The sequence below is a fragment of the Patiria miniata genome, unplaced genomic scaffold (genome assembly GCF_015706575.1).
Source record: "Patiria miniata isolate m_02_andy unplaced genomic scaffold, ASM1570657v1 HiC_scaffold_27, whole genome shotgun sequence".
NCBI classification, from domain to species: Eukaryota; Metazoa; Echinodermata; class Asteroidea; order Valvatida; family Asterinidae; genus Patiria; species Patiria miniata.
In genome coordinates, this window is record NW_024037066.1 from 7,718,662 (window position 1) to 7,737,445 (window position 18,784).

Genomic DNA, 18,784 nt, shown 5'->3' on the forward strand with positions numbered 1-18,784 from the left:
CTCTTTTTCAACTCATTTTCTACAGTGTTCCTGGTTATGTATTTTTTTCAGTGAAATGCGTATACCTGATGTGTATAGGTGCAAAGGCCACAAGGACCTAACCGCTGAGTCAATAAATACTGGGCAGATTCCAAGCAACCACTTTCACTCTTCCACGAAAAACCATCGGCCAATTTGTCATTTTCCGGGAGGTGAACGGCATATAATTATATACACCCTTCAGTGTACATGTACCGGGGTACATTCATGTTCATGTACATGTACATACATGTATGCACATGGGCTAATCGTACAAAATAGTTTCATGTACCCGATGAATCAATATGTAAAACTTGTTAGTTTGAAAAATATGCATTGATCTGTATCTCTGACTGAAGTTAAGGATTTCAACAAAATGTGTGCATCGTTTGGAGGATATTGTGAAAGTATAGAGGCCTCACAATCAAATGGTTACGGGTTCAACTCCTGGCTGAAATTTGCCTCCAAATTCATGTCTACAAATTTGATTAACCTTAACTCCCTAGGTGTTTTTGCTAGGATGCAAACGCAATCCTGCAAAATCATTCGTTTTTTTCTTGAATGTGGTCCTTGGAAGGGTGACCACTGCCTCAATCCTGCACAATCCTCCAGCAATCACTGTCAATATGTTCAGGCAGAGCCAGTGACATCCTGGAGCAGTGCAGAGGATTTTAAGTATAATCTAGGTCTAAATTTATGCACGACTGAGCATAAACATCACAAGGTCCGGCCTAAGACCTTGACACAGTGCATCCTCCAAAATCAGCCACACATTTTTGCCATAAAGCCTCAATCCTGCAAAATCCTCTATTTTGCAAAGAGGATTTGGAAGGTTAGGGTTAATGGGAGAGACACACATGTACATGTACATGCATAGGCTTACACAGTCCTTCATTTAAAGAAAATCCAGGAGAGCTATAAATCGCTCTCCTCAAATATTTGAGGAGAGCAAATCGCTCTCCTTAAAATCTACGGATAAACAGCGGTAAAACGACGGGTTACCATTGTTTTTGTTTTATTTTGAATATAACGATTTATTCAAGGGGCTGCATTATTATTAGTTTTTGCATAATAACATATGCTCAAGTTGCGTTACTTTTTTCGTTTTTGTAACTGTAAGACAAGGTAAAATTTATTTTAAAAAACTAACTAAATGGAGATTAATAAAAGGTTTGACTACTGCTTAGGCTTTCATTTTTTAATACAGTTGTCAGTTGGTTCATCACTTGATTATACTTTGAAAATGGAGAGTTAATAAACAGCACATAAAGCAACTGAATATTTGCTTTCAGATTCGTTAAAATTACATGACATTTTCAGCCAGAACTATTTCAATTGCTCTACGAAAGCTATACAAAAAGGGCCTCAAAATGACACAAACTTGCCTTAAGTTTTATCGAAAATATTTGCCGTCGATAATCTTAAAAATAATGGAAAATGCAGGTCAAGTATGCCATATACACAATGCTAGTCACGACGAGAAACTGGCTAACAACGTCTGAACTTCGCACTAGTACGAGCGTTTGTGATGCACTGTGTGTGGTGGGCCGGCAATGAGACTCGTTTTACGGTATAGGATTTCGGTGAAACACGTACGCTGCATCGTTTCACTTCACATACCAGTAAAACTTCCTCAAAATAAATTTATGAACACGGGAAATACATACACAGACAAGAAAGATCAAGTTCTGTGAATAAGCTTGCAAAGATCGTCCTTCTCAATCGTTGTTTTCTTGGCATTCACGATGTCTATTCCGTCCGGCCTGCACGCAAAACACTGTACGGCAGTGCATTGCACCGCCCGCGACTTTTACATTGACTGGTTACCGCATTTTCATCATGCCTTCATTGGGACTTAGTGCGCGGCGCAGCGGGAACCAGTCATTGCTGCACTCGCACGTACGGGCCCACGTGTTTTCATGCAGCTCTATGCGATTTGCAGATTGTGCACGCACAGTATACAACCGCTGTACACACACGATCTTATACAGTGCGTACGAGCTCGGTGTTCGTTCATTTTTAGCGATGTCCAGCGGCATATTAACGTGAGTTTGGGCATTATACCAACGAAAAATACGTGTAGCTTAAGACTTAAAATCCTTGCGTTTTTATCACTTCTTATTTTTAAACTTCCCGTGTTTGACGAGCCCTCTTTTGGATTTCTGAGGAGCGCTATTTTTGGCGCTCCTTCGAGACAGTCGAGGAGCGCAGTAGGAGCGCCTGCGCGATCGCGCTCCTTAAAAATGAAGGACTGCTTACATGTACATGTACACATGTAGGTTTCCCCATTTTTAGTCAAAAGATACATGTACAATGTACCACTGCATGCATTTCTTCATACAGATATTCTAGCCTAAAAAATTCCCACCGGTGCCACATGCACTACATGTGCAGTCATTTTGAAGTACATGGGTATTGAGCATCGCCTGAGATTGACACAAGATGCCAGAATTTGCATTAAAAAAATCACACCAAACCCTCGGTAGAACTGAGCACAGCGTCCATGCCTACTGACATTTAATAAAAACCAAATAACGCTGCAATAGCAGATATATATTGGCTTTTTGCCAGCATCGGTTCCACATTACAATATAATAACCTGCAGTTGTGCTCCCTATAACTGCCTCCAGTCACGGCTAGTTTAATTTCCAAAAACACAATTGTAATGGAAAGCTAAAATCTTTTGTACATATATGAAATGCACGGTCCGTGGAGATTTTTCAAAGTGGGAGAAGCTGAAATGTGCTGTGTGAGGGGCCTGAAGGGTAGACTGCAGTTGCAGAAGGAACAAAAATTGTCTGACGGATGATTTCATTTGCTTTTGATTTGACCAACAATGCAACCATTTGGCATTTTTCATCAGTCGCTTTTTTTTTTTAATGGAAAAAGAAATACCCATTGTGTCTGACTATTTGTAAGTACTTTTTTATAAATGTATGTATGAGTACATGTATAAGACCTGTACATGTACATCCCATATGAGGTTTGTAAATGAGTGAAATTTTATTAGAAATGTATTATTGACATTATTACTCATACCGGTAGGTTTATGAATGTGATGCGAATTCATGGAAAATTAATTTCATTTATTATGTGGAAAAATTGCAAACCAAAAGTGCCAATTTTAAGTTGTCATTTCATTAAGCGTCTGCGTAGCCAAAACAAAATTAACTGCACAAACTGACAGAGAGAAAAGTGCTGTGCAACATATGAAGGTTTTTGTTTTGTTTTTGTTTAGTTGACAGTAATATCAATGAGATATGTACGTTATCAAGCAAGTTATCAATGCAATAAAAAATATGTGATGCAGACAACCTGTCTAAAGTGGCCACATCTGGGACCAACTAAAATGGCCACAAGGCACAAATGGCCACAATGACCAGGTTTATGTGTCAAGTGCATTGCATATGGGCTGTTCATAGGTTGACCACATAGGCCAGCTTCTTGGTTGTCCGTGGACAAATGTGAGCTTGGCTGGCTATGATTGGGCAAGGTTCTGACAAGCACGTGCGGTTCGAGAACAAAGTGTAAAACTTGTGTCATAAAACTGTTTACTGCCGATATAATACAACGTTATTCTCACAGTCCATCATTTGCAGCTATCCAAAAGGTAACTGACGTAATTATTGTTGAAAAACATACTTGGTTGAAACATAGTAAGGGGACTAAACTCCCTGTGAAATTATTCTTTCTGGCAACCTGTCATTTTGAAGAAATCAATGAAAGAAGGCCTTTCCAACGGTGCGTCTTAAGACGCACTGTTGGAAATTTCCATTAGTATTTCGTTTCTTTTATTCGGCGAAGCCTGCGCAAGCATTGACACAACGCACACGCAGTTGCTATGATTTGTCGGATCAGTGCGTGACATCGCATAGCTGCAATCGGCTCAGTGAGAATGTGTCTCGGACGCTGACTCCAGGCCCAATTCAAAACATGATTCAGCAAGTTTTGATTTGAAATCGAGATCCTAGAATTTGTTTTTTCTCGAAATATACAGCTGAAGCTGAGCTGAAACTTCATCAGGTTAGTTGTTCAACACCCTTCTTTAGATTTTGAGCACGTTTGGTGCTTCAAACGAACAAAATGCACAAATTACAAACGATGGACAATACGTTTTAAAAAAGTGTTTCAGTTGAGGAAAACAATTACAACATGCACCAATAGGTCACAGAAGTGAGGATAAATACAAACTGATATTTCCACATTCACAGGGTGGAAATAGACAAAAGGTCAACATCCCTTCAATATTGGAAATGCCAGCTTACGACTTCCCGTCCAATTTCTGTCATTGCTTGTTTGTTAAATCCCCCAACCCGCATTGTTTAGACAAGGCATGTGCAGGATATGTGAAACTGATAAGGATGTTACAGACAGTAAACTACGTGGATGAAACAAATACCTAGGTGCCAAAAGTTAACCTAGAAATTACAACAAATTTTATGGTGCGTGGTGTTGGTTTTGTTTTTTTTAAAGGAAAATAGGGTAGAGAGAATAAATTAGGGTCACGTACAGTATCCAGATCCCGGTGAACACTGGTCAGGTGATTGGCGACCTTTACCTACATAGATAAGACAAATAAAGTCAGAAATGTTACAACCATCGACCAAAATGTACAATTTGTTCATATTCACGGGTTAAACAGCATCAAAAATGTTAAGCAAGCGATGTTTTTTTCAAAGGGCACACATTGAATTGTTTCGTCCCAACAAAAGATATGGATATTGCTGGCAAATGTCAGGATGAATTCTGAGCACTCGGCTTACTGGCAGACTGAAAAGAGGAAATGTCGGGGCTCCAACAATGAAAAGGGCTACCGGTGCATACAAGAATGGAAGTTGCCACAGAAGAGAGTGTTTGAATTTGATACAAACAAGCAGATGCTTTTAACGTGTGCATCATGGTCTCTGCCGCGTTATCTTTGTACACATGGTCTCTGCCGCGTTATCTTTGTACTTGAGGATTAGTTTGAGCCTTTACAAAAATGTTTCCCAAGTACAAACAATGAATGTACAATGTATGCACAACTAGGACAAATTTGAGACAGCCGTTTTTTTTTCATTTAGTGACACATTTAGATGATTGTCCCGGCTTAATCCCTTTTCCATGGGAACCGGTGATATTTTAAAAAGCCGGGAATTTTTGGCAGGTGGACAGGACAAATCCACCCAGGATATATAAAAAAAAAAGAAGCCTTTCTGAACATTCTGTTAATTTCTCATTGACATTGAGCATTCCAATGTACTGCAGACAGCAACTGTTTTGGCCATTTTGAATGATGCAATCAAACTCCAATGTGCTTTTAGGGAAGCATTTACAAAATTGTCTTCTTCTGAATATTACATTACCACAAAGTGCATTTCATGGCAAAGCTATTAAAAGCGCACAATTTGTCAGCTTGGTGACACCTTGTGATATTTAGTGGGTTTTTTTATGAGCTGTGGTGGAAACAAAATGACATTTGAAATTTGAAATATTCAGATGATTTTGAGTTTACAAGCTTGGAAACCACAAATAAAAACTGAGACACATAATTAAATTGAAAGATTCTCATAAATGTACAAGACATGCATTTTCAAGTCTGCAAATTTGATATGCAAGTTATAAGAGCGTGTGTCAAAAACGTATCAATATTGAAGTAATTCAATAAAACACCGATTCAGAAACCATCGCCTGTCAGCAGATATTCCCAATCAAGAAAAATACATGTAGATAACCAAAGATAAAAATAGACCTTTCAATCTGGTTTGGTCCACATCAATGCCTAGTACTAGACAGACCACTTAATTGAGCTTTTTGTTTGTGATAATCAAGGGCACTTGGTAATGTTCAGATGATTAGCTCTAATGAACAAGCATTGTTAAAGCATGCTGACCACAAGCGTATAACTGTTACATTGGCTCATTAGGCATGATAAATGGCAAAGGGTTTCAGTAATTGCATGTGACCTCAGCTTTAAATAGATTAGCAAGCTGATGGATTAGTGGGATAAAGATAATCCCTGATTTACTATTCAACCCTACTCTCCTGTAGTAGAGGTACATGTAAATGACTACACACATGTAAGTAACTGTACGTGTACATGTATAATGTACCCGAAGGCTTTCCTTCCAAACAAACACGTCCACAACACCACCACTGTGCCATATTCTACTGATGTGCATTATTTTGTCAACAAATTGAAATTACCTGTGTAGTACAATATGCACAGCTAGGGCTGTGCAGTGGAACTGGGTACCCGAGTACCCGACCATTGATTTCAGGAATTGGTACAGATTATGGGATCGGGTACTTGTAACCAACATTACAAATACATGTAACTTACATGGAGTAACTTCTCAGATTATGAAAAATAAAGGTTGTGAATGTCATTTGTCGAGATTTTCAAAATGAAAGTCAGGCTACATAGAAACACATACAGCTATATTAAATTACTAGAGCGCTAACTTCGTGTACAAAGTAATGCCTGCTGGGCGCATCCATGTTTGTGCACAAACCTATGGAGACCTAGAAATTGTGTACGGCTTTTGTACAGCCATTTGCATATCTGCGTTTGTATTCCATACCGGTGCGTTACCGAAGCCAATACGCCCAAAACCGAAACGCACGATCAGCAAATGAGCATGTCATTTTGCTCTACGCAAACAGCGCAACATGTGCACGTATTCGCTGCAGATGCTTTTTGCCTTCACGTTTTTTTAACCGTCATGATGCGCTTAAGTTGTTTGCCCTTTTTTACTTGCGCGTTGCATGTAGAGTACACAAAATTCAATCCATCTAATTTAATTGTGTTCTACAAACACGCACATGAATTCAAAATGTCTGCGCCCAGGACGGCTTCAAAGCGTCTCCGCGCGCAGAATGACGAGTTAGCGCTCTAGTAATTTAATATAGCTCTATGTAGAAACGTAAAACATATTTCACGTTTATGACGTGCGCAAAAGTTGCAGTTTCCACCATAAAGCTACCCTATATCTCACTGTACACACTTGTATCTTGCAGCATTGAGACACCGATGTGGCAGTATTATCGTGCTGACCTTAGTAAATGCACACCCCTACGCACAACAATTCAAATAAACAGAAAATCAGCTTACAATGGTTTACAGGAATTCAAATTATAAGTCTAACCATGAGCTATAAAACACATGGATGGAGATCGATATAAGAAAATGCATACGGTTGACACGGAGCTGGTTATGAAAGTGCCCACAACAAAAACACCGCTGGCAATTTTGTAAGAAATTCACAAGGCTCTCTCCTCACATGGCTCGTATGCGTCAACGGATGCGGCACTGACAAACAGCGTCGCGTGAGCCACGCCGCACATGGCTCAAACTCAAAACTCCTTGATCAATTCCTTGCCAGTTTCTGGACGGCGGCACACGTGGATGGGTTTAACGGATGAGTGGTGACGGCCATGTGACAAGACTCGCACGTGCGGGAAGTGTGAGGGAAAAAAGGCAACCAGTCAATCTAATCTCGCCCACAGAGGAGACTCGTTACGACAGGAATGAGAAAACAAAACCAATCGGCCACAAAATACTCTAGGAAAGACTGACAGGCCAAACAATCATGGGGGGAGTAATAAGTGAAATTAGCATATGCGTCCGAACGTCTTTGCGATTTTCACCCAACGTATTGTCAGAATACCGGTAGTTAGACGACAGAAATACCAAAGTAAATTGTTCAGTTTTATTTCATTTTCTAAAACCTCTGCCTGGGGAAAACATCCAAAGATCTAAAAACAAAAATCAATGAAAAAAAATATTGTTTAACAAAAAGGAAAAACTAAAACAGACATCTATTTTAAAGAAAATTACTTGTTTTTTTTTCAAACCGTTTCTTTTTGTACATAAATTGTACAAGTTAGTATTATTTCTTTCTTTTTTAGGGGGGTGTAGGGTATTAATGCCCACCTACATGTATACATTTTAGGGCCCATTGTTCCACGAAGAAGCAAACTGTCACATAAAGTGTACGGTATTAATATTACCATTCATCATGTATAAAAACACATGCACATGTACATGTATGTATCCATCCATGCATCACAACAGTATCTCTAGGGCAAATAAATACTACAAAACACTTTCTTTCCAAATCTTTCAAACTTCAGACTTTTTGAGGAAAACCAAAGTGGGCTGAATCATAAACCGGAAGAGAACTTAATCTTTTGTCCAGTTTTCATTCAATCGAATCTGGGACAGGGCTGTTTGAGCCTAGGGGCCCAGCACAAAAGAATAAAAAAGGGAGGCAAATCATACACAAAGGGTACCGGTATCTGGTTCATTCCATACAGTTTCTCATAGTTGTTGAATGACACATCTATCTAAAAGTGTAACTAACACACATGTGTTTTCTTCAAACAACTTCGGCATTAATTATTAGATGTATAACACTAAAGGGTTTATCGGAAGATCCAATATTTGATTCAAATACAAGAACTTACAAGGGCTGTACTGAATATTCGATCAACAACTGAATATTGGAAAAGCTTTTTGCCGGTTCGAATATTCTTAAAAAAAGAAAAGAAAACTAAGCACGTTTGTACACACGCACTGTGATGTTGTTTTCATCGTAAAGGTGCGGCGCTCTAATGTCAGATGCCACTTTTTTGTCGATGGTAACTTTTTTGTCAACGACGTTTCACTGTTCCCATACTTTTTGCGGGTTAAAGCCCTTGACAGTTACCGGTATACTTAGGCCTACTGCAATACACTCCATTGGCCCATAATATGAAGCACACATATTTTAAGTTTTTTAACTAGTGCCCTTTGCGTACAACTTTTGACCGGCGCCGCACACTGTTGTAGGTGGCAAATGTGTAAAACTTGATCTACAAGTTTCGATATTCGAATATTCGGGCAGATGCATTTTCGAATAAACAAATACTAAATTATTCGGAAAAGGACAGCCCTAGAACTTACGGGTAATTCAAACCCAACACTTTATAAGTAGTGAATTGAAATTCCTGGTTGTATCTGTTAATATGTTCCCAAATAAAAAACCCACAAAACCACAAGTATGTGTCAAGCACTTTTGTAATGGATAAACAAGTCTTTCAGATCATGAGATCTACATGTAAATGTACATGTACACACTGCTTATATTATTGCCAGATTACTTCACTGTGTTCAGCCATGCAGTCTGCAAACTACATAAATTGACCTAGTTGTTTTTTTCATCCAAGAAGCTGTTTTTGGCCCATTTCAGGCTCCAAATCCCCTCTCAAACTGGGCCAACATGTGCTATTGATTCCAACAATGGCCTCGACACTGTTCAGGTGAACTTTCATTCTCTTGATACAAATCCACAAATAAATGCTCCACTGTTTGTGTAACTGGCTATATCACCTAAGCCGAATTTCATAGCCCTGCTTAACAGTTCGCAGAAAAGTTGTGCTTACAATAGCAGAAAATCGTGCTGCGACATTTTCATGGCATGGACGTGCTAATGGTTGCGCGCGCATGGATATTTCTATTGTAACATCACTGATATTAATAAGCACCTTTGTCCTCTGGCGTTAATCAAGCTTTTGCTGCACTTACTGCTTACGGTCTCTATGAAATAGACTGAATTTACAGAATGTAAACTTCAGCTGTAACTGGGTCAAAAATGCAGGACTGGTGTTGACAAGCTAACATTCAGGTCAAGGAGGTCAGTTACATGTTTGTACACATGCATGACCCCATTCCAACTTGGGGGTCAATCAATGGATGGTTACATGTGTATCAGTAATTCAATGTTGAGATTGCACTATAAATGCCATTGAAATAACTGTTAGTGTCCACTTCTCTTTGTCTAACGCTACTGGCAAGTGGTATGTACCGGTACATTGTGTGGGTCAGTTGACAATCGTAGTGAGTGACGTTGACTGTATGTAGGTCTGGGTACCCATTTTAGACACACCCAAGGCTGGTACTGTTATGCAGTGCTGAAAACCATACATTGTACCAATGTGTGGTGACAACCTCTTTAACTCGGGAAAATTCTCCTCCGATGCGACATGTGTACATAATGTATGCTAAGGTAATTAATTTTATTTACGATTTAGTGTACATGTAGGTGTACAAACATGCATAAATTGATATGTACCGGTGCTGTCTGTAAAACAAAGATTTGGGGAAATAACATTTTCCCATAAATATTATTGGTTTTACATGTACATGTACTATGCATGTTTACATGTGCTGTCACAGTAAAATGGGTTTTTGTATAATTTGGAAATATAAGAGAACATAACAAAAATGCTTTTTAAAACTTAAATAAATGGGGATACCTCCACGCGCACAGCACGTAAAAGATACAAGTACACATGTAAGTTGTTGTTGGTCAAGAATGATGAACTGCAGGGATTTTAAATGTTTTTCAGTTTCACCATGGAGCTATAGTTTCACTCACAAAAACAATTCAACATTAGTACCCGTATTCCTGCAAACTTTTCATCTTTTTCCCTGGAAATACACACCAGTGGGCCCTAAATCTGTGCAATACTCCATGCCTGGATCTCTGTACATTCTGACAGCAAAGTGCTAGTGACTACCGGTTGACAGGAGGCTCCATGTGGTCCACCACCAGACCCTGCCTGGCAGGCCATATGCTCAGACACTGGACGCCAAGACAATTATACACCCTTGTGACATGCATTGAGGCTGGGTACCCAGCCAAGATCAACTCCAGCAATGCCTGCCATAGTTCTGAGGAGGTTTTGTGGTGGAATTCTTGGGGTTTTTCACTGGCTTTTTTTCTTCTCAGAAGTACATGTATGGTTAATGCTTGTATTTAAACCGTACTGTCCAATTCAAAACTGACTGCATGCTGATATCAATTTTTTTAATATTTAAATAAAATACGCCTACTAGAGTAATATGATTTTATAAAAGAGTTTTGAGTGTAAAACAATATACTGTATGTATGTGGTTTTGAGATGAGGAACCCTGCTGCTACCATGAAAATATTAAGCCATAGTAGTAACCTCAACATTCTGAATTTGCTTGGTACATGTGTTTACTTCTGTCATGTCTGTGGAAAATTTACAAAAAGAGGAAATTTAGGACATCTCTGTTATGTTTGCAAAGTCACCAAGACAGCAGGTAAAGTTTTCCTTAGGGAAACAAAGATACAATAAAAGTTGCTAATTTCACAGGAAAATGAGACATGGAGGTGCGGAGATGATAAACCAAAAATTAATTCCGTGTGGCCGACTTGTCAATTGCTAATTTCCCTCTAATATCAGTGTGCAGCCTTAAGCTACGTGTACATTCACCATACCCATTGATCATGACATTGCAGACTTTGTTGTACGTTCAATGTGAGACAATCACAAAGTGAACTTTGTGACTTGCTGACGTGACTCACCGACTACGAAATTAAATTCCTCAGCATGTCCAGAAATCGGGGTCATTGCACTCTGGCCGTGTTAAAGGAGCTGCCGTATTACTCCAAAATGAAACGCCCTGATCTTTGATCAACTTTTCGTCTAAGAAACTGATTGTACGGTACATGTACTTGAAACATGTTGCAAGATCACATGGTGGGGAATTAGGAATACATTAATTGCAAGCTTCGGTTCCTTGACAAAAACACTAAAAAATGTCATGTAAATATTATTATCAACAAAAGCTAAGATCAATATTTGACACTGAGATTTGGAAAAAAGTCAAAAATTTTAAAAGCCTTCAAATTCGCCATCCTAAAAAGAACATGGAATGAAAACAATTGAGAGTACAGTACACACTGCAATATATTCGAGCTAAACATTTGGAAAAAAACATGTAATGTAAATTGTAATCCTATGTTCGGAACAGTGTGGGAGATTTTAATCCCTACATATACATATTAGCATTTAAGAGATACTACAAGCGATATTACAATGCTTGCCTGTATCAGATGTTAATGGAAAACTACAGGCATGCCAAGATTTGTAAAACTCACACCTTTACAGTCGTGTATAGTACGTATTATGTATATAATTTTACGGTACACTAAATAATGCACATGTATTGTGCATGTACCATAAATAGGCAGTGGCCACACAATTGCAAGGTTCACAAAAGCAGTGTTGATGTAGGAATTAAAGTTGGAGAAACTTGCAGGGAACAATTGAGAACCCTCTATTGTGTTTGCCATGGCCATTTTTTTTGGGGGGGGGGCATACTGAGGGATTAGTACATGTACAAGCTCTGGTTCTATCCATGACCTTCTGACCTCTGTGGTCAAAATGAATGCAATAACTTCTGCAATTACTCATTCCCAACAAACCTATTGAAGGAACCTCAAGTTCTTACAGTGTACGTGCATCAGTTAGGCCAAGTAAACAAATTCATCAGTTTCTTGTCCACGCCCGCTTCCTTTTGTCCCACTAAACTCCCCCCCCCCTTTTTTTAATTCATACATTTGCAATATATTTTGCACATTATATTGTCAATACATTTCCAACAAATTTGTAGCTACCGGTATGTAGAAAGGAATGCGGCTCATTTGGGCAGAATTTTGTATCGGAAAAAGAGTTGGGAAAATGGAAGAATCCATCCGCCATCTTGGGGGGGGGGGGGGGAGTGCCTGCCTCCTCAATTTTTTCAAAATGCTTGGACAAGAAATTAATTGTATATTTACTTGGCCTAACATGGTTTGATACCACAAGCATCGATACATGTACCAGTAGTTTAAATTGTTAATTAAGGTTTTTATTGACATTCAAATATTTGGTGATCATTTAAATGTAAAAACCAATGTACCGGTATACATGTGTAATGGAATCCAATTGTTTTGGATCAAAACTATGTAATTACATACATGTATGTAAGGCCAAAAAAAAAATAGTTCTGCGTCCAGTTTCCCTACTTAACCTATTCTGACAGCCCCTACCCTAATTTTTTTATGGGCAAAATGAGGAAAAATACGAAAACCATCAATTTCGACCTTTTACCCTTGACAACACGCAGACGCCTCCATATGATCGTGCACAAAAAAATGGCCAAAAAAAAGGATTTCAAATAGTTTTCATACATTTAAAAGAGAAAGTTGCGCAAAATATGTTCCTTAGAAAAATTCATTTCATGGACCCTTAAATCTTCGACAACAGAACTGAATAAATGGCAAATGATAGAATACAAGGCACCCAGTCTCCAGCTTGCACCACTTTAAACCAACACACCAGCTTACCATATTCAAAGGGTCAAGCTGGTGATATTATGATGTAATATACCGTACAATCTTGTGACATAAGAATATCTTGTAATCTTCAATGGTGATTTATTTGTTGATTGCCTATCTTGGGTTCATGGGTCAGTGGGTACGAGGGTACAGTCCCACCCCCACTCATGAGGCTCAATGGGATAGTCTAGTGGTGTCATCATCACTGAATTATTTCAGTTCAATTCAATTTCTGATGATAAAGCTAAAGAAAATACTTGTTGATTTTGTTATGACCACCGCTCACTTTGTTTCATCATTCATACGTATGCAGACACAAAAGCATGGAATAAATTCCCATTTTTTTTGTCGTAATTTATTCTAATTCAGAAAAGTTGACTTAGGAAGACCAGAGGATTTTGCTAAGATACATCGTATTGGAGCTCATTTTGTTTTCTCAATGTTTTGTTTGAACTGTTTGACCAATAGCTGCCAACTGGTTAACTATTATGAGTTGATCTTATGAAAGAACAGATGCCTAACAATTTGAAAGATAATTGATGGCATAGACAAAGATCGGATTACATGGCTAGACTAGTGTTTTGTGTTTTGTTTGATGGATAAAAAAGGGGGACATTAACTTGAAGTCACATGACCTGTGTGGTCTTGAAAGTTCTACACGAATACCAATTCACCATTCTGAGTTGAAAAAAATGAAAGAAAGACTGGTTTTATTGGAAACATTGTAGTTGAGATTTGATTCGAAACCCACACTACTTATGTATAGTTTATCAGAGGAAGGGCTCTTGTATGTAATGTGTGTGTCAACTCTACAGGGCCAGAAATTTCCTGCTGAAAGTGAAGATTATAACAGAACTACCGGAATTACTCACAAGTCACATGAAAATGGAAGCCTATTATGGAACCAATAGAAGTGTTTGGAGGAAATGGATGAAAACAACTTACATTAAAAAGAATATTGTTAAATATTCATAAGAATAGAAGTAGCATTAGGGGTTGGGCTGATGTAAATTCAATACTGGGTTGTTTTTTGTCGGTGAAGTGCAAAAACCCAACACTGAATGATTGTTATTTGTTAAATCAATGGTTTTTCTTCAGCAAAATATGAAGCTAAATTTCCTGGCGTTTGTTACATATTTTTTTGTACTTTGCATAATGTCATGTTCATTGCAATTGTGTAAGTTATGGGCCCCTCTATATCTTTTTTGGTCCTTAATTAAATCTTTTTTTTTTCCATTCCAAAATTACTTCTGCCACCTGAAACAGTCTCCTTCTTATTTCTAATTGCCCTATTTTTTTGCACTTTTGAACAGCATCTTTTGGTAGAAAATGTAATTTTCTTACAAATTTTTCAGTTAAACGCACTTCTCAGTTGAAGCCATGCAAATCAACAAGGTTTTGCGCATTCATGGTGCGTCGCAGTGATGGCAATTTTTTTTTTTCGTGTCGGTTTTACCACAAAATTTCCCCCCAAAAATCAAAACCCTGCCCTCTATCCATGACATTTCTGTTGTGGATTTTCGTTCTACACAATCGCCATGTTCATGATATTCCCTGGGCTAATGTGAAACAGGGTGGCAGACACAATATTTAACCCTAACCTCATCTAAAGCTACAACATACTAGCACTGTGTGCACAACACTCATAGTATTCTGTAGTACATGTACTCAGTTCTTTATCCGAAAGTAATGGCTAGGACGTTAGGGTTATGGCATCAATATCTACATGTACTCATGTTACATGTACATCTGAGCTGTTATTAGTGTAATGTTTGCCATTAGTAATGCATTTTTAGGCTTGGGAATCGTTCATGAATAGCACAGCTTAGATGTGCTGTATGTGAAAAATGACAAGTACATTTTGAAATGAAAGCAAGCAGGTGCAGTGTGATGAACAGTTAAAATCAAGCGATGGTATTTATACCAAAATGAATACTACATGTAGTAATATGCCTCTAGAAGGTTAATTCAAATTCAATAAATGAGTTATCTGCTAAATTGTAGTACTCGTATCGGAAAGAATGTAGTATCCAGACACCACTTCTTTGGTTGTGTACAAAGTCTAAGGAGAGTCAAGTGCATTTTCAAAGAATTTTCTAACAAAATTGGAAATGTTTGACAAGATTCATACATCTTGTCAACATTTTTACAGTGACTGACCTTCATTGAGATAATATATGATGAAAAAAGTGGTGTCAGGATGCAACATTCTTTCCCCAGTATCCACTACTAAAAATTACTAACTTTCAAAGGGGAGAAAAATCTTAAAGTGTCCACTATCCAACCAATTTTGTTTTTAACAACAGACATGACAGATAATGCAAGTTGCTGACATTATTTTGTTAGAAAAAAATGTTGCAACCTGATGCCATTTTTTCTTCAAAAACTTCATATGTCATCTTAACCCTAACCGAACCCAACCCATCAAAGCCCAACAGCAGGTTTTGTTTAAATCTGTTGGGATAGGTACAGTACCCCTAAACTGATGGTCTTTTACACTGGGGTTGGCATACCTCCAGAAACTAAGTCCAACAGTGTGTGTGTACGATTTCCCATGTGGGTGTTGGAATTTGCAAGAATGGGTACGGTTCCTAGTGAATTATGCTGGGGAGTTAGGGTTAATGAAGGTCATTCATTGCAAAAATGATGATAAGACATGAATCTGCGACTCAGAAATGTTTTCAATTTTGTTAGGAAATACTTAGAACAATTTCTTGACTCTCCCTAGACTTTGTACACAATCGCGGAAGTGGCGTCAGTTTGCAACTTTTTCCCTTTTGTTATTCTCTGATCTTTCAATTATGTTATGTGCCTGGCAACTAGGACTATTAAATCTTACTATACTAACTAAGTTATCGACATAAATATCATTATGAATACTTCCAGTTCAATTTGCAGGTTTGGTAGAACATGTAGCATGTGTAGACTTACATGTACATGACCTACATTATGTAAGACTGGGTATGTGCACAGTGTCATTTTGCTACATCTTGTGCAACACTGTGTGGAGATAAGTGCACTGAAAAAGTACATGCACTCCATTTTGGTATTCAAAGGTCAAACACAGTCACACTTGCAGGTTCAATCGAGGACACATATTTTGCCGATTGTCGATATTTGGCCGAGAAAACACGGCCAATATTCTCAAAATTCGGTACACGATTCCATGTATGAAATTTGTCATTCGACAGTTAAGGTTATAAGACATGTAAACCGGGTTCTGTGCCGTTATTTAGAGGGAAGACGAGGCAAAAGTTTTATGATTTATGGCGGTGGCGATGCTAATTGTGTTACCTCACATGACCCCGTCGTACGTGCAATGGTTATTGCAGCACGTAAACGACAGTATGCGCATACACACGACATCACCCAAAAACGAAGACCAGCAAAATTCAGCATCTCTCAAAACAACACAGAGTTTACTCACAATTAACCAACCACACTCACCAATACTGGACATACCGTCCATGATGGATGCCTTGCAGATGCCTCTGCCTTGGTGTAAGATCTAATTCCAAAATGTATGACGTGAAAATTGCCAATTAATAAAGCAATTCGAGGGATGTATTTCTGCAAAATTTCACATTGTCGTCCACTTGCGCTGTGCCAGGTCACGATGCCTCGCGCCAGTCTACCTAAGTCTGGTCGCAGACTCGACTATATAATTGCATGAAATGTGTCCACTATTGAATTGTTCTAAAAATAGGTCAAGTCTGGTTCCGATACGTCGGTGTTGAAAAATTTACGTGTGCTGTGTAAATTTATTGGCTTCCCACGCACATACAGGACCCGGAGATTTTTCGATTTTCATCTTTTTTTGTAACAGTGTGTTGCACCATGGAGGTAGATTATATAATAATCCAACCACATTGGATTTGTCAACAAAATAGAAAAATGTGTTGCTAGACTCTGTGTGAGATCCGATTTTGCCTTTTGTAATTAATACGTATAGGGGTCGAGTACTGGTAGCATATATAAATTTGTTTTCCTACGATGTGATCTTACCGATTCAGCGGCTGATACGTAGTGCATGGGGTGCTGATTTTCGATGCACTCCTAACGCCAGACCCGCCCGTAACTCCGATTTTATTTGGAATATTATTTATGTACATTTATTTCTCACACAGCAGCCCACTTTTTTACTGATTTCTTTTAAAATTAACCTTACCGAATATTCAAACACGCAATGTCTTCAAAATGTGATTTTTGTCCAGTTGTTTGCTACGCCGGACACATTCAAAATAGTGGCCTCATCGGGGTGGGGTGGAGGGGGCGGGGGTCTCGAGCCAAATCGTGGGGAAAGATATAAAGGTCTCACTACCGTGACAAATAAACAGACACACCTCACAAAGTGGATTTAAATTTACTTGAGGGGTACTTAATTCTATAGGGGTGTGTGTTGTGACCCCGACCCGACCACTGAAACGCACGTACCGGGACCAAATTGAACCATTACAACACAAAAAATCATCTAAGGTTATTGAAAGATACACTTAATAGTTATGAGTCAAACACGCAAATCTAATCTTAACAGAAGTTCTGTTAAAAGGGAGAAAAACAAGTGTCAACCATTTTTTCCCCCTTTTTAAGTATCAACCTCCAGTTAACATTGAACGGATGGGTGGGTGGAAGTAAATGTCCATTTCAATTTATTAGGTAATAAGCGGTTTCATGTTTTCTCTAGCTAGCTAGTCGCCTAAAAGTTTACGCGTACATTTGGTGACAGCGCTACTGTATACTACGGTCCGGATATTGTGAGTAACAATATTGCCTGAAATCAGGTCAAGCCGCCCTTGGAGAGGGTTTGGGCCCCGCCCACGATGCCCCGGGGGAATTTGATGGGGAGGTCCTGTAGAGTGATATCGGTGGTGGTGTCGAGTAAGGTGGCAGGCCAGGAAAATACACATGGCAGAAAGGGGTGGGTAAATTATACCCCCGGCAATTGGCCCGGGATAAAAGAGGAACCCTGGATTTCCCTCAGCAGGCTCAAACTTAACGTGTTCATTCTTGAACGAAAAAGGGAAATAACTTGAAGAAGGCGGGGTCAACTTCAAAAGAATGATGCAGTTGTGATGCACGTAAGATGGCAACTTGACATAATTAATTTAATAAGGATTATATACCTTCAGTTAAGAATCGGTGAACGTTGAGATAGGGGCCGAAACTGTCTTTAAAAAAATAAGACATCCTAAAATAGCCCCAACGTAAATAGCCTATGCCTGGCGCATTGCGTATATCCAATATATTATGACTCACTTATTCACTACCGCCGTACATACCGTGCACTTTATGACATTGAACTTTTGTTTGTTTTTTTGTTGGTCCCATGGTACCCAAATGCCATGCTCCAGTGTCACGATTTTGTTACAATATAGCACACGAGTTCATTTTTTTGCGCTTTTTTTTTTATACTTTTGTTGACGTGCGTGCGCCATGGGAGGTCAGAAAAAAACCCATAAAGTTAAATATTCTTTCAGGTTAAAGAGGGCGGTATACACAGATAGCCATTCCCAATTCCCAATTTTACCAGCCGCGCGATTATCTCTAGAACGTATGCACTACCTGACAGGAACGTTGTACGGGATCTCCGAAAGTCCAAAGCTGGCTTGACT

General features: G+C 38.8%; 1 protein-coding gene across 3 annotated transcripts in view; it reads right to left on the minus strand.

The window, feature by feature from the left end:
- Positions 1 to 16,815, minus strand: part of LOC119734312 (retinoic acid receptor RXR-alpha-B-like) — a 39,815-nt gene extending 23,000 nt beyond the window's left edge. For 2 of the 3 annotated variants that reach the window (XM_038207746.1, XM_038207745.1), the window contains exons 1-2: positions 16,620 to 16,815; positions 4,529 to 4,576 (exon numbers count right to left, since the gene is read on the minus strand). In XM_038207746.1, the coding sequence (XP_038063674.1) occupies positions 4,529 to 4,576; positions 16,620 to 16,641 (70 nt within the window). In that variant the 5' untranslated portion in view covers positions 16,642 to 16,815. The remainder of the gene's footprint in view (positions 1 to 4,528; positions 4,577 to 16,619) is intronic. The other variant, XM_038207747.1, reaches the window with a different exon arrangement.
- Between the last annotated feature and the right edge of the window lie 1,969 nt (positions 16,816 to 18,784).